The 21,849-nt window shown below is 40.1% G+C and overlaps 4 protein-coding genes across 5 annotated transcripts in view; 1 reads left to right on the top strand and 3 right to left on the bottom strand.

The window, feature by feature from the left end:
- Positions 1–2,745, bottom strand: part of sik2b (salt-inducible kinase 2b) — a 45,674-nt gene extending 42,929 nt beyond the window's left edge. For both annotated transcript variants that reach the window (XM_063906405.1, XM_063906406.1), the window contains exon 1: positions 2,255–2,745. In XM_063906405.1, the coding sequence (XP_063762475.1) occupies positions 2,255–2,392 (138 nt within the window). In that variant the 5' untranslated portion in view covers positions 2,393–2,745. The remainder of the gene's footprint in view (positions 1–2,254) is intronic.
- An 801-nt stretch (positions 2,746–3,546) lies between these two features.
- laynb (layilin b) lies at positions 3,547–9,239 on the bottom strand. The gene is made up of 7 exons (XM_063907367.1): positions 8,979–9,239; positions 7,604–7,910; positions 7,175–7,332; positions 6,706–6,747; positions 6,129–6,206; positions 5,865–5,982; positions 3,547–5,437 (listed from the first exon to the last, which is right to left on the bottom strand). The coding sequence occupies exons 1-7, from the start codon at positions 9,049–9,051 to the stop codon at positions 5,122–5,124; spliced, it is 1,092 nt and encodes a 363-aa protein (XP_063763437.1). The 5' UTR covers positions 9,052–9,239; the 3' UTR covers positions 3,547–5,121.
- Positions 9,240–14,480: 5,241 nt separating this feature from the next.
- Positions 14,481–17,348, top strand: LOC134880813 (zona pellucida-like domain-containing protein 1). The gene is made up of 10 exons (XM_063907896.1): positions 14,481–14,574; positions 14,837–15,063; positions 15,211–15,401; positions 15,506–15,578; positions 15,671–15,768; positions 15,895–15,978; positions 16,098–16,269; positions 16,874–16,973; positions 17,058–17,081; positions 17,191–17,348. Exons 1-10 carry the CDS (start codon positions 14,481–14,483, stop codon positions 17,346–17,348), a joined length of 1,221 nt encoding a protein of 406 aa, XP_063763966.1.
- Positions 17,349–17,579: 231 nt separating this feature from the next.
- Positions 17,580–21,532, bottom strand: zgc:162608 (uncharacterized protein LOC100037332 homolog). Its single transcript, XM_063907501.1, has 6 exons — positions 21,446–21,532; positions 20,215–20,285; positions 19,553–19,667; positions 19,339–19,397; positions 19,157–19,250; positions 17,580–19,052 (listed from the first exon to the last, which is right to left on the bottom strand). Exons 4-6 carry the CDS (start codon positions 19,385–19,387, stop codon positions 18,191–18,193), a joined length of 1,005 nt encoding a protein of 334 aa, XP_063763571.1. The 5' UTR covers positions 19,388–19,397; positions 19,553–19,667; positions 20,215–20,285; positions 21,446–21,532; the 3' UTR covers positions 17,580–18,190.
- Positions 21,533–21,849: the final 317 nt, after the last annotated feature.

The following is a 21,849-nucleotide window of genomic DNA, read 5'->3' as shown; positions in this document are numbered from 1 at the left end:
GTTTTTATTTTTCGCTGTGTCAATGCAATTGTATTGTTAAAATAGTCTGAACCCAGTATTATATTTGGATTTAAGCTTGAGGGGTAAACGCCACCCCAATTGCACCATGTAAAGTCCTGTCAAACATTATGAAGTTAGCATTTAAATGTTAAACACCCTTCATTGGAATCTCCTTACACACAGAACAGACCGTTACGAAGTTTGGCATCAAATCCTAAGAGGAAATTCTTAATCGTTTAATGGCACTCCAGCAGCAAGTGGAGACCTCAAGGGCATAACATTTAAATCGCTAACCTAGTACAAGGATTACAGTGTACTTAGCATGAAAATATCTGAGCCAAATGATTACATTGTCAACAACACACACACACACACACACACACACACACACACACACACACACACACACACACACACACACACACACACACACACACACACACACACACACACACACACACACACCACACACACACACACACAAAATTGCGTATTCTGCTGGCACAAGGTCATTTAAGGACAATGAGCTACAGAGGAATTTATCTCATACTTTTAGTAATGAGGGCAAAAATGTGATCAGTGATGGATACACCTAATAAATGTCCGACCCACTGATCTGACAGGCAGGACCACATGGGAATGGGCGAGCACTATGTGAACCCAAGAGCTGCAGTATGTAAATAATGAAATTAGTGGATCAGTATAATAGAGGGAGCCATTAGTAGAAGAAGTAGGTAATGCACCCACAGGTACACCTTTCTAGGAATATGCACTCAGAGATGTGAGACTTCTTGTTTCATGAGTCATTTAGACTCTTGTTTTCTGTACACACACCAACTAGGCTAACATCTCCTTTGCCCTGGCAAATTCACAAGGCAGATGGCATCAAATAAAGTTGATAACCTGCATCTCCAGCTGACCTTGGCCACTCTTACAAACAATTTGGCTCTGGCCATGGGCCTGGCCGAGTCAAACAGCTGCTATGGCTCTCTATAGTGACCAGCGCTGAATGACCTCTACAAAACCAGTGGCCTGCAAACCAGAGACAACATGCATGCTTTAATCCAATACCACACCTGCTGAGGTAGATGGGCATTCTCTTAGTGAAATCAACTGGTGTAGTGTTTGGCTGAAATTAAAACCTGCATTCAAATAGCTGTTAGTGTTACACGGTTGCAGATCACCTGGCTAGACTTGCACTGTGCAACTTCACAGGCTTTAGTAATCAGATCAACAACATAACTTTTTTCTCAAACCAAACAGCAGTCTAACATGGATGATTTAAATCTTACTTTTTCTGTGCAACCAAAGATCGAAACGAAAATGCAACGTGTTTTTTCACCCAGCCTAGTGTCTCACACACACACACACACACACACACACACACACACACACACACACACACACACACACACACACACACACACACACACACACACACACACAGTCATTACAATAGAAAGTCATGGCACTCATTGGTACTGCTGAAGAAAGACCTCTATAGAGAGCTGAACTGAAATACAATTATTAGTCTGACAAATCCAAGCCGTGTTCCTTCTGCAATCACATGCTTGAGAGTGTGTGTTTTTTTTTATATCCAACCCTGTCCAAACTAACTGAAGACCCAGGAGCAGTGTCATTTTTTCCCTGTCTGCATGCATGCGTGCAACACACTTTGCTTTCCAATTACAGAGCTCTGGCTGACATATCCTGCTTCTCACAAAGCTCTTGGCAATGATGGCACAAGAAACCACTAAATCACATCATTATTTGGATTACATAATGGGACCACCGACCCATGCTGCATGCCCCAGATACAGCGATGTTTACAGCAGCCAGACTTTTGAGATGGTACACGGTGGCACCGTCTGGGTCATTACCAACATTAGTGCAGGTGCATGATGCTAGTGTGGTGGAGCAAAGGCAGCACGCATGTTTACAGTTTGTGTTTCCGAGCAGCACTGGTGGTCAGACCTTACTGGCAGTGATGATTTTCTGGGGGGTGGGGGTAACCGTGCAGGGAGTCGTTGCTCCTGTACCTGCAGGTATTCAAACACACCAGCTGTTGCACGCCCTAAGCTGCCAAGTGACCGGCAGTTACCTGATCCAAGTTTATATTAGTGCATGATGTGGACAGCATGTCGGCATCTGCCTTGAATATCTGGGGTGTCAACTAGTGCACAAAAGTTATGTAACTCATTCGAACAGTAGCCTAAGTTAGCTTTCAGGCTAACTAGTTTGCCGACACACTCACCTCTGTCTTGGTTATGCGGTGTCGAGCCAGCTTCACGACAGCGAAATTGCCCTTTCCTAAAGTGCGCTCGATGTCGTAAAAGCCCACTCGGACCGGACCCCGGATCAGCGGTTTTTGCACAGTGTCAGCCATGACCATGCTGTTCTGGATGGGACTGTTTGTGGACGAGTAGGAGGCAGCCAGACGATCAGGGGACACACTGGGGGCTCACAGCTACAGATAAAGACGAAAGGAAAACAAACCGCCCGCCGCCGCCACCGCCGCCGCTCGAAGCGTGTCCATTAAAAATAGACAAAGTTGATTTCTGTGTCGCCCTGCCAGCTTGATCGCCAGTGTGGCGATACTCTCCCGTCAGTGCAGCGATACGAAGCAGGCCATTTGCTGAACCCGGGGGCTGTCACACCACGTTCTCCAATACAATAGAGCTATAATATTTCAGCTCGAGGTGCCTCTATCAGCCACAGAGCACACGAGTTGACTTGCAAAGAGGCATCATGTTCTCTGGTTGACGTGTATTGACGTCAGAGCCATAGGGGTATTTGTACAGGGGGCGGGGCCACCGGGCCGCTCCACACTTCAGTGCCAATTGGTTGCCAAGACAACCAGACCCACCTCTTACGTCAACCGGTAAAATTGCTATTCTGAAATCTGTTTGCTTGCCTGCCCTGCTTGATTGCACGCTTAGGTAACTTTGAAGTTTCGCCCTGCAGGTGTTTGTTAAGCTTTGAGTCGGCAGCGAGTGCAAAATGCAAGAAAAAAGGATATAATTATTCAATCTAAATAGAATTAATTCAAAATCTACCGGAAACTGCACCATTACGTGTTAATAGCAAGAACCTCTGCAAGAATCAATAACAACAATAGCCATAGCGAAATAATATGCAAGAATTTAATGTTAAGATTGAAAAAAGCTCATTTGACATGATCTCTAATTCTACTTATATAATCCAGAACAATGAGCAATTGCTATTACAAATCTAATTGAATATAACATATAACATTGTACAATGTAACATGGTAGGACCTTATGTGATACTACACATTTCATCAGCTACAAACACAATTTGGTCAGCTACATGTATAACAGCGCCATCTGTTGGCAAAAATAGCTAATTGAAACAAGGCACTGTTCGGAGTTAGATAGTATTTCTACAATTTTCTACATTTTCTTGTACATTTTTATTCACACACATCTAACGTGATACAGACACTCCTCTACACACGTAAGCAGATAAAAACACATTTGAACATATTAGTATTATAATTTTAAAAAGGAATGAAACCACAACATATTGTAACCAAACCTTTATTTGACCCCCTGGAGATCATGTCATGTTTGAAACGAAGCATACATTCACACCCAGCAGTGGTTTGCTTTAAATCATGCAGGCACAGTCTAACACATAGCAGTGGATTACTAAGTGGGCAGGCAGAGCAGCGCTCCAAAGGCCTCCGCTGTCACGCATAGACTTCCTGAATGTAAGAGTTCCAGATGTGCTTTTGGCATTTCCTGTCTAAAATTCTCCAAGAACACACTCAGCCTCTCCTTACTGGGCTTGCTACATCTTTCCAAAACACATACCCAGGAGCCCACTCACAAAGAACACAGGCATTTGTGTTCAGTTATTTACAGATAAACGACAGGCATGTTTTACAAGCTAACACTGATGAATGAATCCATGAAATACTCAGATGTGGTCACTACTAAAAGTCTCTGTACTGTCAGATGAGTGTTGCATTTCCCACACGGTCAGGTGGAGTCGGGAAAAGCCTGCAGCTTTGAGGTTGACTGGGGTCAGCAGAGTTCTGTCATCAGTGTTTCCGCATGGGCTGTCCTGTTCCCTGACATCAGAGTCCAAACAGGAAGCCTTACACTGGGCTGACACCACTATTCAGTTTCAGAGAAAGGGTCAAAAGAGCCCCCTAAATAGGACAACTCTACTGCCATATAATAAGACAAAAGGATCTTTTCTTTCATAATATCTGACGTCACTGGAAAAAGGTTGAGTAGTTTAATTTTGGTTTGTTTAAAAATGAGTAACCCTGCGTGAGTCCTCAAAACTTGCACTTATTCCTAGGGGTAGTGAAAAATCCAACAAGCTAAATATAACAGCACTGCTGCACAGCAAACCTGACATGACTCAGTATCGCTTATTTGAGTTTATTAATGCCTCTTTAAAGCCAAAGCCTTCGTGCTGCTGTGGTGTTACATCTTTTGTTGGAGTATTTGTCCACATTATGTATCTCAATGTTATAGCGGCATCATTAGGGTGACATTTGTGTGTTTCTGAGAAAATTGTCTCAACATCTATTGAATTGGATCCACCAACATTTGATCTACAAATAGTTAATTTCTTCCCAATTTTCTGCAAGACTAATCCGACATGGCCATGACCCCTTATCTGTTCTCTGCATTGTACCTGTAAATCATCAACATTTGATCAAATTAGTGTGATAAGAAGGTGTCACAGAGGAGATAACATTTCTGCTGATGCTTTGCCTATTCTAATAATAAAAGGTATTGAGAATAGATTAGCATTTAATGCAACCCATGTATTACACTTAAATCCAACCATATGCCATGCTCATATTCACAACTTGAAAATTAGCCTTACATTTGGCAAATCTTTGGGATACCCTTCTTCAAGAATTGATCTGAATTGCAAATTTGAACGCTGGATGCTTCAGAATGCAAAAACTGGAGATACATACACACTGGTGAAAGGTTTTTGGAACACAAGTTCAGGCCGAAATAGCCACGTGTTTAGTCGTCCTGCAGGAAGAAAGGGATGGAGAGCATGGCGTTCCTGTGTCTAACTGGTTAGATAGTTGGTATAAGGTTGAACGACACTTACAGAGAGCACTGTTTATCCGTAAATCTCATTTTCAACCCAACCAGCATGCCGGCCCTGACCTCTGCAGGTCTCATAGATGTCATTGTTCACAAAGCCACTCTCCCTTTCCACGCATGACACATTCTCATAATCGTCACACTGGGAGTCCTTGGAAGGAGCACACGGATACTTTGCCATGATGTCTGCCGGCATTCTGCTGTCCAGAGCAGTGTGTGTCAGTTTGGTAACATCACTGAAAGCGTAAGGTCCTTGTACAGCATAAGGTGATGCTGTTGTTGTCTTCCAAGGTTTGGATCGGCTGGGGTAGCTATCCGTTTTTGTTTTCCTCCTGAATATAAACAAAAATACATTTAAAAAATGAAATGGGGTTAACACAACATGCTGCTCATCCTAGAAATTATAACTGTGCAGGCCACATAAAGTAAGAAAACACATTATGCATTATGTTTTGAACCATAGACTTTTCTCAGACCAAAGGCACCAGAAGTGTAGTGTATACGTTATACAGTATATACCATGAAAATGTGTGCTCCAATTGAAGAGGTTGAAGAGCTGTACTGATTTGACCTAGTAAATAATCAATTAATGCATTTCACACAACTATATTAATGATGCAATTAATGCAAAAAAAGGCAATTTAGTACTTTTTTTTCCTTAATATGTAATTGTATTACGTTTTATATTTTGAGTACAACAGATAAGTACATGGTATTATTTTGTTTTAGTAGAACAGCTTATGCTTTTGCTACTTTTACCTCTTGGCATGCTTTCTGTAGCAGAAGAACCCAGCAGCTGCAAACAGCAGCAGCAGCAGAGCAGGAATGGTTGCATAAAGGATGTAGGAAACATAGAGGGTGTTCTCTGAGAAAGATACTGCAAAGAAAAGAGGAATACTTCTTAGAGCACAGCTTTTTTTTAGGATGGTTTTAGAACAAAGACTTCTATCCTTAAATAGTAAGGGCAAGTCAGAGGGCTTCCTCTGAATACCTGAAGGGCTTCCACTCTAGCAGTGTTCTTACCTGATGACTCTGGTAGTCCTATTTTTATCCTCTCATCTCTTTCTGTAGTTGAGGATATGTTTGGCCTCAGAGATGGAACTAGAACAATCAGAAAACAAATCACCATCAACAGTTGTTATTTTTTTGCAAATGTATACATGTTAAAAGCCTCATTCTATCTATTGTAGCTAATTGGAATGTCCTTGTTGGTAGTTGATTTGATCATAGCATCCCTTTGCACATTTATCTAAAGTAGTAGTTTATAGTTAGTAGTTTGATGTTTTTGGAGAATGTATGTGAAAACATGCACTGGTAAAACAAAATATTTCCCCCTGATTAACATCTATCTCTAAAGCAAACATAAAGATATTTGCTACAAAGCTGAATACATCATACATGTACTGTGCTGACTGAAGTGACCAACAGATTATACAAGGTAAACAACCCGAACCTCACATACATTTTCAACACTAGAGGTCTTCATTTACACAAGAGGGAAGTTGGCATAAACACACCTTCAGTCCCTTGTTTTCTTTAGCCACAGCAACATCATGCATGCAAGAAGAGTGTGTGTTGGATAGTTAAGTGCATGTTGTACCTGCATGGACTTTGTTCCCCTCGGTAAACACTTGTACTCTTTCTGCAAAAGAAGATTCAACATATTAAGCACAAATTCAAGAAAAAATTCATACAGAAAAAATAATAAAAAGATAAACAGGATAAAACATTAGAAAAAAGCAGTCGAAATAATTAAACAAAATTATATTTGAGCCTCAAATAATATTCAGATAAGCTAACTGTACAAAGTAAAACATGTATCTATGGTTGTATAAGGGTTTACCAGAGAGCATGGAATAACTTGTATTCAGGCAATTAACAACCAAATAGCACATTGCGCGTTTAGTTGTAGCCATAAACATTGGTGGCAATATTTAAGTATTGGGTTTAGGAAGATACAGCTCACATTTTGTGAACATAGGATTAGAATAATACAAAGTGTGCTTTATGTTATTGTTCATTTCAGCGCAGCGAGGTACAACAGCAAGGTCAGTGATCTCCTGGCTCACCTTCTGAGTATTTGCAGACATAGTTGTTCTTGGAGTTGCAGTTGTCATCGTTCCACTGGAAAAGGAAATGTCCTTCTTCGTCGGGGGGTGCAGAGGGCTGATAGTACAGAACCACACACATTTCAACACCACATGATGGCTCGTCCCAATGCCAGTTCCTATAGAAAAAAGAATGCAAATGTTCAGACTTGTACCAAAATGTAATTGTAGAACTTGCATTATAGCATACAGAGCTTGACTTTATATCTGAATATGTCATTCTCGCAAAGGACTGCAGATATTCCATTACTCCCACACACATCTCTTTATCCAATAACCTTTTATAAACCAGATCTGACTGCAGCCCCCTCGGCTACATATTTCCTTCATTAGCGCCTTCACTGATGCACCTTTCATACATAAACAGCGAAATGATTAAAAAGAAAAGACCTGAACTTGGCCTTGCTTCCATCCAGCCAATAGTACTGCGAGGGGCAACCTGGGTTTGCGCTTTCTGCCCTGTACCGCTGTGGGCTGCGGCGGAGGCCAATCCAGAAGTCACCATCTCCAGCCTGCAGCTGCTGTATGAATCTCTCCATCAGGTGCTGCTCGCTTTCTGTTTCAATGCTGAGTAAGTCGCCTCCATCCAACCTGCAGGCCTGCCTGGCATCCTCAAAGGTCAGCCTCCGTCTGCTTTCCTGGATGTAGGACACCTTGTAGCATGGGCGCTCTGTCCCGCGCCGACAGATCCTCTGGCCTGAACACCCCAGTGAACATCGAGAACATAACAAGATGATTAGTAAAGGATTTTTGTTTTCTGAAAACTTCCTGTGGCCCTTTCATGTGAGGAAGAAAATCAACAACAACCTACAACATAACAGATAAGGAAACAGAGTTGTTTGCCAAAGTGTTCCCACACTTTTATGCAGCATGGGTAGGGTAAACATGGTAGTGAAATTACAGTGTAAAACCTATCTTCTTAAGGTCTGAAAAAAAGACGTGTTGTTTTCTTCGTCATTAGTTTGGTGCCATTCAAAACAGTTTGGATGTAGTACACTCTGTAGTAGTACATGATTGTGAACATGTCAACATGCAGTGGTTTGCTGAGGTGGCACTAAGCTTAATATTTGACTCAAGGGTGTTGTTGAAATACATGAATTGACGATGATGAGAGAAGTGATTCTAATGTTACCTTTTCAGAGAGAGGGGGACATAAACAAGCAATACAAATATGACAAATATCTCAGACTTCTCAACTCTGTTAAATACTTCTTCTATCATTTATATTTTAACCTTAAAATGTTTAGAAAGCTAGTGCTCTGAATGTACTTGGGCGTCAGATGCATCATTTTGTAGTAAGAAAGGACATATTAGTGGCTGTTAATATCATAGTCAGCAGCATAGTCCTTTTTAAAGTATTCTTAATAATTAAAGTAGTAAAACTATGCGACATCTGTGATCTGAATCCCAAACACCCTGCTGATGTCCATTTTCCACACATCACGTGCTGCTGTGTGACTGCAGTCTGTTTATCATTATAACTCACATCATGTTTACTGCGTTAGGCTGCTTACGATGGTTCTGCTTTTAACCTCGTTACCATAAACTACTTTTTAAATAATATGAAAGTATAATGTTGGCTTCCTCAAAACAATGCAAAGCGTCGTTCAGCACTGCATGCAAACGTAAAAGAAGAAAAAAACAAAACACTTTCTCTGTAAAAAGAACAAGCTGACGAAGTCTTAACATGGAAATAAAATATACACCAGTACAGTTTCAACAACGTTTAAACGTTGTGTTTCTTTCTTCCGTAGTTAATTCTTACCATTTATTTTGGACGCGGATCCAGGGTGGAACAAAACGGCGATAACGGTGCCAAACAGCTTCATAAAATCCATTGCTACATGTTCACCCGTATGTGTAGCACACTTAGTGTTAACATCAAGTGTAGTTTGTTCTTAACAAGTTTAACGTTGGACTTGCAAATAAACAGGCTAAAGATAGAGGCAACAGAGTATTCTAGTCTGTCCAGTCTGAAGTGGGACGACTAGTGGAGGCGTGCCTATGGCGTCTGGCTGTGAGAAGGAAAAAAAAACACCAAGAGTGACACAGTCCAAGATTGTTGCTTTGAAGAGAAAGTAGGCTCTCTCTTTTTTTTTGACTCAGTGGTTTTTCACCGTAAACTCAAACCACAAAAGTATGAATTTGTACAGCCTGTGTGCTTTTTACCAATTCATCCAATTGTATCCAATGTCATTATGGTATGAATAGAGTACCAACGACTATGCATCATGCTTCCTGTATTAAAATAAAAAATAAGTATCTCATTCTTTTTCACTCACTCACGCACACACAAAGATACAAGTTCAATACAATAATGGTGCGTTTTAAAGGTACAACTAAGTTTTTCCTTTTTTCCTGGTGAATAAGCTGGTCTCATTCGGTTTAGCAGCAACATAAACAACATGTTTGAAGTGCCTATCTTATAAAGCAAGTGTAAGTGATAAAAATTAAGCTGTCTTAGAGCACATAATGAAAACAGAATGACAGGCACAGCAAGGACAAAAAGTGACACAGGAACAGAGAGATAAAGAGGAGAGAAAGATTTGAACAGGAATGCAACCAGAGAAGGAAGAGGAAAGAGTTTTTTTCAGGACCATACTTCCTGTTCATTGCTTTGGTTAAGTTTCCAGGCAATGCTGCTTCATTTCCAAAATATGTGTGATTGTGAAACTTTGGAGCAGTTTAATGGGTTATGTAACAACAATAAATGATTTTACACTGTTTAACCTTTTAAAAACATTAGACTAAAAGACTGGAAGACTGTCAGGTTAAATAGCGGCCTGCTACAATTACCGTTGATTTATATGTATGCAGCACCACATTACAATACTGACAGACACATTTATTTAGGCTATGGGTTTGGCTATAGCTACTGTCACACAATTTGCAGTACAAATACTTAAAAACAATTCACACACTTGTAGACTTGTAACACAGAAGACAGCCACAATCCCAGCACAACCTGCAGTTTATACGCATCCTGTGTTGTATAATTTTTAATAACATCCATCAACAGATGACCTTGGAAGGAGAGTAATACACACCAGCTCCTCTCTGTGGAGAGCTGAGAGGACTGACAGTCACAGGCTGTTTATTTGTCTGCAGTTTACCTGGCTTGAGGCCATCTGTCTATCTGATTTCCCCCCCTACTTTTAACTCAATAGGGTGCGACATGCGTCTTCTTTCTGTCACATTGAGCCTCTGGATGCTCATCATGTGTGACCTTGAAGTTTGTTAAACTATGGGTAGGTTTATTCAAATGCTTCTCATGTGATCAAGAGCTGTGACTTTGTGACGTGTCCTGTCTTAAAGATTATCTGTCCAAATCAGGAATGTACCACAGATCCATTCACAGCATTTATTTGCATTCAAAAAGGTTGCATTTTAGAAATAGACCAATGAACAATAAAGGCAGTTGTAAGGCCTTCTTGTAGAGAGGCACATCCCTTTCAGGACGAGACACATTATCAAAAAAACACGCTCAGATGCTCTGATGCAATCATTAGCTAATTGGTCTGCATTAATCCCTGTTTCTCCCACTCTTTGTGCAATGTATGCAGGTTTTTTATGCCAGAATATAACTTGACATAATTTAATTAATAAATGTACAAAATATTGGTAAAGTACACAATGTTATTACAAACATTAAAGCTCCCTAAAACTAGATTTTGACAGAGAGACCCTATTCAAGAACCTCAATTTGATCAACATTAAAGCCAATATCACGTTAAGTGATACTACACATCCAGATTTGGTATTGCTGAAACACATGATTTCTTGATGTATGTTTCTTTGGTTATTTTCTATTCCACATTATTTGTGCTTTTTCTCGTTTACTGGAATGGATAGATGGCATTTTTTTGAGAACCAAATGAACAATGGCTGTCATTGTTGTCTTTTCAATAAGAAGGATGTTGTGTCTCTTTGCTTGCACTCAGCAACCCCACGAATCACGAGTCCCTCACACGCAATGCTAAACAAGACAATTGAGCTGTTCAATTTTGGCCAGCAGATGACACCAAACTCCTGATGAAATGGGGCAATGAGAAGCAACTCCCATTAACTTGGAAAACAAATCTGTTTTTGTCGAATGACACCAATTGTACATTTACTCGAGTATTTAACTTACTGATAATCCACAATATTTCAAAGGAAAATATTTTTCTTTTAATAGCACTTCGTTTATATTAAGTGAAGGGTTTATATTCAAGACAGTATTTAAGATTAAATCAACATTTCCCAATCCTTTTGAAGAGTGAAAGCTTTTCAAACATCATAGTCTTTTTCGTGGCTCCTTGTATAATACTTTAGTACTTTTGCTTTTACTTTGAAGGTATTTGAAGCTTTTTCCAATGTATGACTCTTAATTGTAGTATTGTTCAAAGAGCTGTTTTAGTAATAAGGGATCTGCATACTTCTTCAACCATTGGATCACACTAAGTGATATAATTTCATATGCTTAAAGTATATGAGAGCAAAATGTCATGAGAGGATTTAAAAAAAAAGTTTAGTCAAATAATAGTTTCACAGTTTTTTTTTCTTGTAGGCAGAATAAAAAAAACCTCCTCTGCAACATTGGAGTCCTGTAACTGCTTAAAATGTGCCATTCTTTATGGGGTTTTTTCTTCTATTCAATACAAATCTAATCATATGGCATACTGTACTGTACATGCCCACACAGTATAGTGTCATCCAAACATTCCCAGTATATCCTATTTCTTACTAAACTATATTGGTGTCCTGCCCTGGGCCCGTTTTTCATTGTTTTCTAATGTGATTATATGTCAGCGACCATCTCTTCTCTTTGTAAAAGGATCCATGGAGATGTACAGTCCTTGTCTTAGCCCACTGGCAACTTGCTAAATCTAACTTTGACTGCCCTGAAGTAAATGCACACTTTATGGTTGATTTAAAATATATCCTTTTTTTTGTATAAAAAAGAAAAGTTATCTGAAGAAAGAGTATTCTCTCAATCAATGGTTATCTTATTAAAATCCCTACATTTGGAGATGTGTGTTTTTAATTGGAGAGTGACAAAAAGCCATTATGCTGTAAACTAAACTATGCCGTAAGATTTTCCAGACATCTCTATTAATACATTATGCCTGGTTGCATGCAGCGGGATTACTGCAAAATGAAATGAAGTATGGGATTAGAGTTCATAATAGAAGCCGACCAGTTGTTTCCAAACAGGTGTCCTGGTAGCAAAAATCCTTGAACACAGGCGAGGACAGAAGAGATTGTAAAAGTGACGCATCTGAGGATAGTGTAACAAATGTCTTCTGTCACCAGGGGCACACAAACATGAATGCTCCTTTTTCATTCTATACATCCGAGTGACAATGGCGCCTTTCAGTTGAGCAGCAACAGTTGAGGCCTATAGCTATAGAGATTACCTGTAATGCAGTTCTATGGGGACAAAAGGGGTGATGTTTGTCATGCAAAGGGAATAAAATAAGGTTAATCCTGGCAGGCTGAGGACTTCATCGCTTGTGGCGAACATGATCACCTTTCAGGCATTCAAGGTGTTTTATTCTCAAAATAATTAGGTTTTTTTTCGGACAGTGAGTCTTTGCTAAAATCTTTTGGATAATTGACTTGTGTTTAGTGCAGTGTGCTAAATTTGAAACTTATTTCTAATGATATTTAGTATCTCAGTTACTCATTAAAGAAGATATCAATACAGTGTAACCAGAAAAACGTGTAAGATTAATTTGTCAAACATATGTTCATTCATTGTTTTACCAAAAAACTACATGGATATATGACCAAGAGTAAAAATGTATAAATAAGTAAAAGTCTTGGTATTATGTTGATAGTTTCAAAAGACGTTTCTCTTTTCTTAATTACAAAGTTTATATACTAGCTATGTACATAGCATCGTACTTTATGATTTACAGTAAGCACATCTAGCAAGGAGGAAAACCGGAAACAGCAGTTGTAGTTACCCTGAGCGATCTTTATCAAATCCCACTGACACTTTACAGTTTTTTTTGATTGCATAAACACTAAAATCAAAAGTATTACACAATTTTCAAAACCTTACACTCAAAGAACAAAACATCAGCCCAGATTTGCACCACTGTAAGCACAACTTCAGCCTCACGCTTTTTGCAAAAGAATACACACAGCGATTTGCAAAACACTAAACAAATTTGTATACATTAGACACAGAAGTATATCAAGACGTCACTTCCTTGCAATTCCAATGCACTGACTGTCAAATTACCACACCTATGAGCTGATCGGTTAAACACAGCCATCAGGTGTGCCAACACATGATTGCTTAATTGTAGACAAACCAATCAGGTTTAAGCACTATAAAAATGCAGAGAGGGCACCTGTCTTCAACCAAAATGGAAGCAGTCAGAAGAAGAAGAGTGAGGGTGAGAGGGGGAATCCACGGAGGAGGAGGAGGAGGAGGAGGTAGAGGAAGAGGCGGAGGCCGTGCCAGAGGTAGAGGCAGAGGTAGAGGTAGAGGAAGACCTGAAGCAGGAGGAGAACGTTCTCAAAGAAGAAGAGGACCAGATTTATCAAATGAAATTCGCGCAACAGTAGTTGACCATGTCGTGAACCACGGATTGACGCTGAGGGAGGCTGGACTAAGAGTTCAGCCAAATCTTATCAGACATACAGTGGCATCTGTCATTAGGAAATTTCAACAAGAAAACCGATACAAATAAATCTGTCTACAGTAATCAGCTGTTTACAGTAATCTGCTCGGTTTAGATCTGTAGACAGCCAACACTGCCAGAAGCTGCTGCTGTCTAAACCAGGAGTCACAAGACATGGTGCGTGCGTGTGTGTGTGTGTGTGTGTGTGTGTGTGTGTGTGTGTGTGTGTGTGTGTGTGTGTGTGTGTGTGTGTGTGTGTGTGTGTGTGTGTGTGTGTGTGTGTGCTTGTGTGTGTGTTCAAAAGGGTCTACAGTTAGATGAAGGGAGGGCTTGACAGTCACACCTCTATGGTTTTAGGTGTCTTGAGGATGTCAAATTCTATAAAAGCCACACTGCACAACTTCTTTTGTGACACCTGTTCAGGTACCAGCTAACGTAAGATCCACTCTCATATTGAAAATTATATTGACACCACAATTATGCTATACCACCAATTTGTGGTTTTCTAAATGATCACTTCTGTGCTTCTGATCTGACTCAGTTGTTTATCTTACTTTATTGTTTTGTTGTTTTCATTGTTGTTGATGTTGTTTTTCTATGTTGTTATTTATACAGGATTTCTCAATCTGACTGATCGTGCGGCAGACAGCATGAGTCACTACCTTTGTCTCCCTCTGCTGGTTGTGCTCCTGCAGCCAGCTGCGTGTCTCTACAACTGCTCGTCTGAGTACCAGAGGATCCCTGGTAGGCTAAATATTACTTTCACTGAGCCCGGTAGTTTGGTTTTTACGTGCAAGATGTACAAATTAGAACAGATGCCAACAATCACAAAATGAGAAAATAACCTTATTGCCCTGCTCAATGTAATAATTGTTTTTCTCACATCTGTCTCTCCATCAGCAACTTCATGATTATATTCATTTTCCCTTTGATTAAAAATGGGAAACAAAATTACACATGACTTAATAATTCTTGATCTTTTTTCTTATTTACTTTTATTCCGTAGACAATTCAGACATGACAGTTGAATGTGGGGCCAGAATGATCACGCTAGAGATCATCCTGTGCACAGCTCAGTGGGCAGGCTTCAACACCACAGACCTGGCTCTTAACGGGGAGCACAACACCATGGAGTGCCAGGGCATCATCGACAACAGTGTGGACCCTCCAGTCATCCGTTACCAGCTTCCTGTTAATGACAGTCAGGAGAACCCCTGCCGCCAGTCTCTGCAGGTCAGAAGGTCTCTGGTATAGGATGTTGAATATTGTTACATTCCTGGACAAATAGTGATATTACTGCAACAGCGATTTAAAAATAAAAATCACTTTATTAAGAATAATGAAAGTCTAGTGGACTCTGTAACATTTGTCGTTCTGTAGATTGTGGATGAGGCCCCGGACCCCTCAGGACCCTTCAGCAACTTTTTAAGTATACAGTCAGTTATCATCACCGGGTTTATTGACACACCCCGATCTGACCAGGGGGTGATCAGCTACTCCACAGACCTCTACTATCACTTCTCCTGCCGATACCCGCTGGAATACCTGATCAACAACACACAGATTGTGGCGTGAGTAACTCCCCATCTTGAAAAAATGTTGTTAATATACCACATCACATTTTGCTTGAGACACATAACATAAACACAGTCAATTTCTTTCAATGATTTTTTAGCTCCTCGGTGTCTGTTGCGACCAGCGATAATAATGGAACGTTCATTGATACACTTAAAATGAGTGTTTTTAATGTAAGTTGGCATTTGGTGGCCTTAGACAAACTCTACTCTGCTATAAACATATTTCCCTTGATTTGTTTAACTCTATCATCTTATTTTACCAGAATTCAGAATATATCTACCCTTTAGTAGTACCTTCGACAGGACTTGAGCTCCGAACCCGGATCCATGTTGAGGTCAAGGCTGTTAACCTCACAGGAAAGTAAGTAAGGGATTACTGGACGCACAGAGTGAATTTGCTTATGACAAAACAGATAGTAAAACAAAAATGGGCACATTGTTTTCTTGTAGCAAACAGTCATTCATTGGTCCTCTGTCCTTATTTCAGTTTAAATGTACTGCTGGATCATTGCTTTGGCACTCCCACTGCTTACAACATGTCACACAGTGAGCAGCACGACTTCTTCACCGGGTATGAACGCACACATCAATATTGTAAATTCTTATATGAATGGAGAAACATCTAACCTCCACATCTCTTTTAAAAAAAGATATAAAGTGTATCCTAATAATCTCCATACTCTCCACAAGCTGTTCACTGGACGAAAGGACATCTGTGACAAGCAATGGCCTTTCCAAGGTTGCCCGCTTTGACTTTGAGACCTTCCGCTTTGTTCAGCACCGCGACCAGGCAAAGTCCAGCATCTATCTGCACTGCACAATGAGACTCTGTGAACCCAGCAAATGCCAAGAGCTGTTGTCTGTAAGTTGAGAAGTCAAAAACAAATGACTCTGCTTTAAAGACATAAGAAGGTAATGCCAAAGCAACTTTCAAAGGATAGCCGAAACAACATTTTTGAGGCAGAGATTTGAATGATACATTTCTCACCAAATATAGATTTTTTCCATCATGGTGATTAATGAAATAAATACAAAGATGAAAAATATGACAGTGGTTTCATCTGTAGTGTTGAGGAGAAAGTAAGTCACATTCAATTACTTAATCTACCTGAAACATCTAACATTAGCGCTGATAACATTGCAGGAGATTAGTGGAGAAACAATATTTTTGACAGCGTTTAATGGTTTATAGAGCCAAAAGTATAGGTAGATGACAGGAAATGTAGGGTAAGATGGGGACTGAAGTTGATTGTGTACAATTATTTCGGGGAAATTGTGTCTAATGGTTGGCACCTTTTCAAATCCCAGGCCACCAGGGGACCCAAATATGTCTTTAATGTGCATCTTTTAAAACAAAGAAACATGTTATTTCTTACACCTACATTTTTTTAATATAAAGAAACCATAGTTTGACACTGTAAAATATAGATCAAACTAAACCCAACTGCATGTGTGCTGTTTTTCAGGCCTGTAAGGTCAGAAGAAAAAGGTCTGTGACTCCTTTTGGAAAAGAAAGCAGTGATTCTGCTACAGTTTCAGTTGGACCTCTTTACACTGGCAGAGAAGGTTAGTCCCTGCAAAACACGACTATAGCAAACAAATATGAAATACATTTTATTAATGACCCTGTTGGATTTACCCATTCTAAAGACAGGCCAAATGCAGCTGCCTACAGTGAGTATATTCTAATCAAATTAACCATTACAAATATATTTCATTATCTCAGAAAGTGTGATGACAGCCCAAATGGAAATCTCAAGTAATCTGCATCTGTGTTTATCAGGTGAGGACGTGGCATCAGAGAGGGATGAAGTGAATGTGACCGGCCTGGTGGTGGGAGTCGTGTTCGGCTCGGCTGCTGCTGTCTTGCTGGTTCTGGGTGGCTGGTTCGCCCTGAAGAAGTTTTATTGGGCAGGAGGATTACGTCATTCTTTTAACTGACAGACCTTGGCACCTCATACTATATTGCTACTCATTCTGAGAAGCAACAATCTGATAATGTTATGATTTGTTGGTAATAACTACATGTTCTTGTCCTTGGGAACTAGGAAAAAAGATTTGTATTTTATATCACCTCTTCTTTCTATACTTGATGCATCTGTATTCATTTATCACTTATAAAGGAACAGACAAACCAGAACTATCTAAAAGAAGAAACATGAAATATGGAAGTCATTTTAGAACAAAATAATTTTAATATTTTATGTTTTTATTTTTATTTTAATAATAGCAGGTCTGCACTGGCAGTCTTACCATATTTTGCATTTACAGAATCTTATGTTTTGTACAGCCTATATAAAAAAACACTGGGAGCACATTATAATCTGCAATATATATGTCAGATCTGTTTTGTTAATATTACAAATAAAAGTCAAATCATGTTGGCATTCTGTGGTTGATATTACATTGCACATATTTACAAAATAATTGTCATACAGAATGAAACCAATACATCAATCAAAACCAAACACTCATAAATATTTACAGGGTTCTTGCTGTGCTGGTACAATGGCAAACAACAACCAAAATAATGGATAAGACTAACAACTAACACTTTAAGACAAGTATAATTCTAACTACACTGCATGTAAAAGTCCAACTTGGCAAGAGTTGAACATTTTCAAAAGCTATAAACTGTGTGGCAAAACAACAGTCTCTTGCCCTGTAATAAACCATGTGAAATTGCATCATCCCTATATTGTCAAAAATGATACATTTTAATAAGATAATAACAGCAGTTTATTGGCATTTTTATTATGAAAAATGTGTTGTAGCCTCTGTCACTACACTGAGTGCAGAATGTCTTCAATCAGAGCAGAAAGTTTGACTGAGAAGTCCTCCTGCAAATTTCCAGCTGTCTGTACAGACGAGGAAAAAGAAGAGGAAGAATATGCAGACAGGCTGCTGGCTCCTTTGACATCCAACTCATCTTCAACCCCCTTAAACACCCCCTCCATCCGGGCCTGAAACACTTGGCTCTGCAAGGCTGCGTTTTGGCAGAAACGCTCCATACTGGCTGTCAATTCCTCCTTACCCGGCCGTGCAGTTCCTAGCAGAGCAGCAAGCTCTGCTCTGACAGCCCCCACCCTGTTCTGTGCCTCCACCCTCAAAGAACTCACTACCTGTCCCATCCTGGAGCTGATTTCCTGCCAGTGGTCTGACTTGGCTGCCTCTTGCTCACTAGAACTGGTCTCTTTCAGATGTTTGATCACCTCAATGGTTTTAGTATGGAAGTCACTGATGAGATCAGCCACCGTGGAGCTGCTGTGCTCCAGCGTTTGGCTCATCCAGTAGAAGGCTTCCTGGTACAAAGCCGGAGTGGTCTCTGTCTGGGCCTCAGCTGTCTCCAGTCCCTGCAGATAGAGACTCAGCTGGCCACAAAGGTCTTGGGTATTGCTGCTGAGAGAGCTCTGGAGCTGCTCGATGAGGGGAGCCAAGCGCTCCCTCATGCTGGCCAGGGTGGAGCTGGGGTGGGCCGAATGGGACAACCTCTCCTGAAGTTCGGCCAGCTCTTGGCGCAGGCGGGTTCGCAGACGCTCTGACTCAAGGTTGAGTTTGCGCTGCATCTCCTCTGCCATAGGGTTTTTGCTCTGATCATCTGGGTTGTAAAGGTCACTGCTGTCTATGTGGCTCTTGTAGATTTTACTGAAAAAAGAAAGACAAAAGCACAACATTAATAAGGGTTTAGATTTTGCAAATGAATTTTAAGGTCTTAAACTAGTTTACAGTACTTAGTTCAGTTCACTTACTCCACATCTTTTGTGAGTTCTGTCTTGTCATGAGCCTGGTTGTCCTTTAAGTCAGTCAAGGTTGCTTCCCTGGTGTTACGGTGGAGAGGGAATGCTGAAGACAAAGAAAACATACATTAAAGAAAAGAAATACATTGCTAAATAAGGGGTGTTGTAAACAGTATTTAAAGAGAAATGTATACCTGCAGTTCTCAAGAATGACAAAGCGAAGATCACAACTTTGAGATGCATATTTATCTTTCTTTTGAGGAAGAGAAGATAAGAAGATGTATTAGAACAAACATAAACATTTCCAGATTACATAATTATCAATGATTCATTTAAGATACATTCCCTGTTGTGTCTAAGACAGAAGACAAGAGAAAGACTCATATGTCAAAAGTGGCTGGCCTTTACCTGAGGATCTGGGTCTGCAGGGGGACTTCTCCTCTCGTCTGACTTATAAAGGTCCTTGTTATCAAAGCATCAGCCCAAACTGCCTGTGTCAACAGGCAACACGTGGAGGGTCAGGCTGATGGCAGAACACAACACACACACACACACACACACACACACACACACACACACACACACACACACACACACACACACACACACACTTGAACCTTCATAAAAATTACCAGCCTTCTTGCAGCATTGTTGAATGAAATAATGTCACGTCAACAAGGATGCATCACATCAAGATAGTGTAAGGGAGGAAGTGCTATGATAAAAAGTATGATAGAATGGAAATGAGTAGTAAAAGTAAAGGTTAGTAGGTAAACTTTATTGATAAAGTTAAACTGTGTCCTCTATATTTACCAACAAATCAAGTCAACTTTAAGTGCATTATTGAGTCTTACTGCTTACAGTGCACAGCATGACGTTTCTGCATTTGTCTGCACAGTTAATGAATACAAAATGAATAATGTTGCTTCAAATTATAAATCATTTCCCGTCTACGATCACTCTGTATTTCCGAAACGAGTAGAGTATTTGTGACTCGATGTGTAGGATTTTGAGCACAGTGACATGGAAATGTGGGTGAAAGTTGAACTGTGTTTAGTTAGGTAACTTACGAGACGTCATTAAAGGGTCAAAGTCCATGGCTACCGTGATGAAAGAGTTATTCCACTTATCCAAAGTCCAACTTCATTTCAATACAATAACAGAGAGAGTAAGACTTTGGTTACTGTACATAAAAACAGCACTGTTGGCTGCAGTTAACTGTGGAAACGCTGAGATATTGTATGTTTCTATCGTAATTAACCTTCAATGTTTTGAAATAACGGCTGTTCGATACACTTTATATGATAATAAGTTAGTGCTAAGTATCGTATTCTATTTGAATTGGGATCAGAGGCCAACAATCTTGCTTTATTTGTTTTACACAGGTGCGCAAGGATTACCATCAGAGGAACTGTCTGCGGGTCAAAGGTTAACATAATATAGAAAAAAACTTTATTTTTGTCAAATTGCCAAATGTGTTTTTCCTTTAATTCAAACAAGTAAAATGTATGTGCAATTGCAGGTCACTTACATAAGTAAATGCGTACATGAAACATTTTATTTTATATTACTGCATTTAAACTTTCAGTTAACAGATAAAACCCTTGAGTATTTCTGTATATGACCATCAAGTAAAACACAATGAACAACAGTATAAATATTCAATATGTGAATTCAAGTTTAGAGTTGCAGCCGGTTTGCAGTCAGGTACTGAATCTGGATTTCTATGTGAATACAGAGGCTGCTGTGACGCACAAACTGCTGAGTAGACTCCTATAAAGCAAAGCTGCGTTGATGTACATTGGAAGCCAAATCTTTAATCAGTTTCATGGTAGGATTGAGAAGAACAAATGCAGTAATGTGACCCTGCAGCACCAGGCAGCCCTATTCTCTGTTTTCCCAGCCACTTTTCATCAGCATACGGTTGCTCCACTGTCACTGTCACCTTACCTCACAGGCCTCATAAATCATTCAGCATGCCATTGAAATGTATGCAGACAAACTCTCCTACTGCACGTGTGCAGCATTACAAGTAGACAGGAGAGGTTTATCAAGGGAGTGAGGTTGTTAAAGCATCTTCAGAACTACTTTCTTGGCTATGACTCAAATAAGGCAGGAAACCAAGAACCTTTTTACAGATCTTGGATGAAGAATTTCAATATTTCTCCCTGAGTCCAGAAAAGGAAGCTGGGTTTACTTGTGGACTGGTCCTTTACTTCTGCAGGTGGACATATTAACCATGGTGAGGAGATGCGACAAGAGCCTCAGGTGCGCATGTTGGCTGAGTGCTTTGGTTCTTACTTTGGTTCATGGAAACAACTTGAGCCGACAGGTCCAGGATAGGCCCCCCTGCCAGCCAGGTAGGCTATCTTGAGGGCACATTAATCTTTGGATGACATGACAAAAAATTAGATACACTTTACAGTAAATTATTTTTCTGCATATGCTTAGCCACTTTTTTTTGACAAGTTTGGCAACAACACTGACTTTGTTGTTAACCTGCACACTTCTTTGTATGTATCTTATTATCTCCAATAGGTTTTTACTGCCCCTTGGGGAGTTTTACTCAACTCCCCTGTCCAAAGAGAACCTATGGACCAGCAGCTAGTGCTGTGTCCATAGAGAGCTGCCTTAAGTGTCCTCCTCAACACTACTGTCCCAGACCAGGCCTGTCTGCCTCCCTGCCCTGTGGCCCTGTGGCTCGG

The sequence above is a fragment of the Eleginops maclovinus genome, chromosome 18 (genome assembly GCF_036324505.1).
Source record: "Eleginops maclovinus isolate JMC-PN-2008 ecotype Puerto Natales chromosome 18, JC_Emac_rtc_rv5, whole genome shotgun sequence".
NCBI classification, from domain to species: domain Eukaryota; kingdom Metazoa; phylum Chordata; class Actinopteri; order Perciformes; family Eleginopidae; genus Eleginops; species Eleginops maclovinus.
The sequence above is the reverse complement of the archived record's forward strand: the minus strand, read 5'-3'. Positions and strand labels throughout refer to the sequence as shown.

Excerpts from the sequence above, each read along its gene's own strand:
- laynb (XM_063907367.1), bottom strand. The coding sequence starts at position 9,051 with ATGGATTTTATGAAGCTGTTTGGCACCGTTATCGCCGTTTTGTTCCAC. Across the intron at positions 6,748-7,174 it reads TGTCTGCAAATACTCAGAAG|AAAGAGTACAAGTGTTTACC; the intron begins GTGAGCCAGGAG and ends CTTCTTTTGCAG. Across the intron at positions 5,438-5,864 it reads TACAGAAAGCATGCCAAGAG|GAGGAAAACAAAAACGGATA; the intron begins GTAAAAGTAGCA and ends GTTTATATTCAG.
- LOC134880813 (XM_063907896.1), top strand. The coding sequence starts at position 14,481 with ATGAGTCACTACCTTTGTCTCCCTCTGCTGGTTGTGCTCCTGCAGCCA. Across the intron at positions 15,402-15,505 it reads AACAACACACAGATTGTGGC|CTCCTCGGTGTCTGTTGCGA; the intron begins GTGAGTAACTCC and ends ATGATTTTTTAG. Across the intron at positions 15,769-15,894 it reads GCTGTTAACCTCACAGGAAA|TTTAAATGTACTGCTGGATC; the intron begins GTAAGTAAGGGA and ends TCCTTATTTCAG.
- zgc:162608 (XM_063907501.1), bottom strand. The coding sequence starts at position 19,387 with ATGCATCTCAAAGTTGTGATCTTCGCTTTGTCATTCTTGAGAACTGCA. Across the intron at positions 19,251-19,338 it reads GTCATTCTTGAGAACTGCAG|CATTCCCTCTCCACCGTAAC; the intron begins GTATACATTTCT and ends CTTTGTCTTCAG. Across the intron at positions 19,053-19,156 it reads GAACTCACAAAAGATGTGGA|TAAAATCTACAAGAGCCACA; the intron begins GTAAGTGAACTG and ends TTCTTTTTTCAG.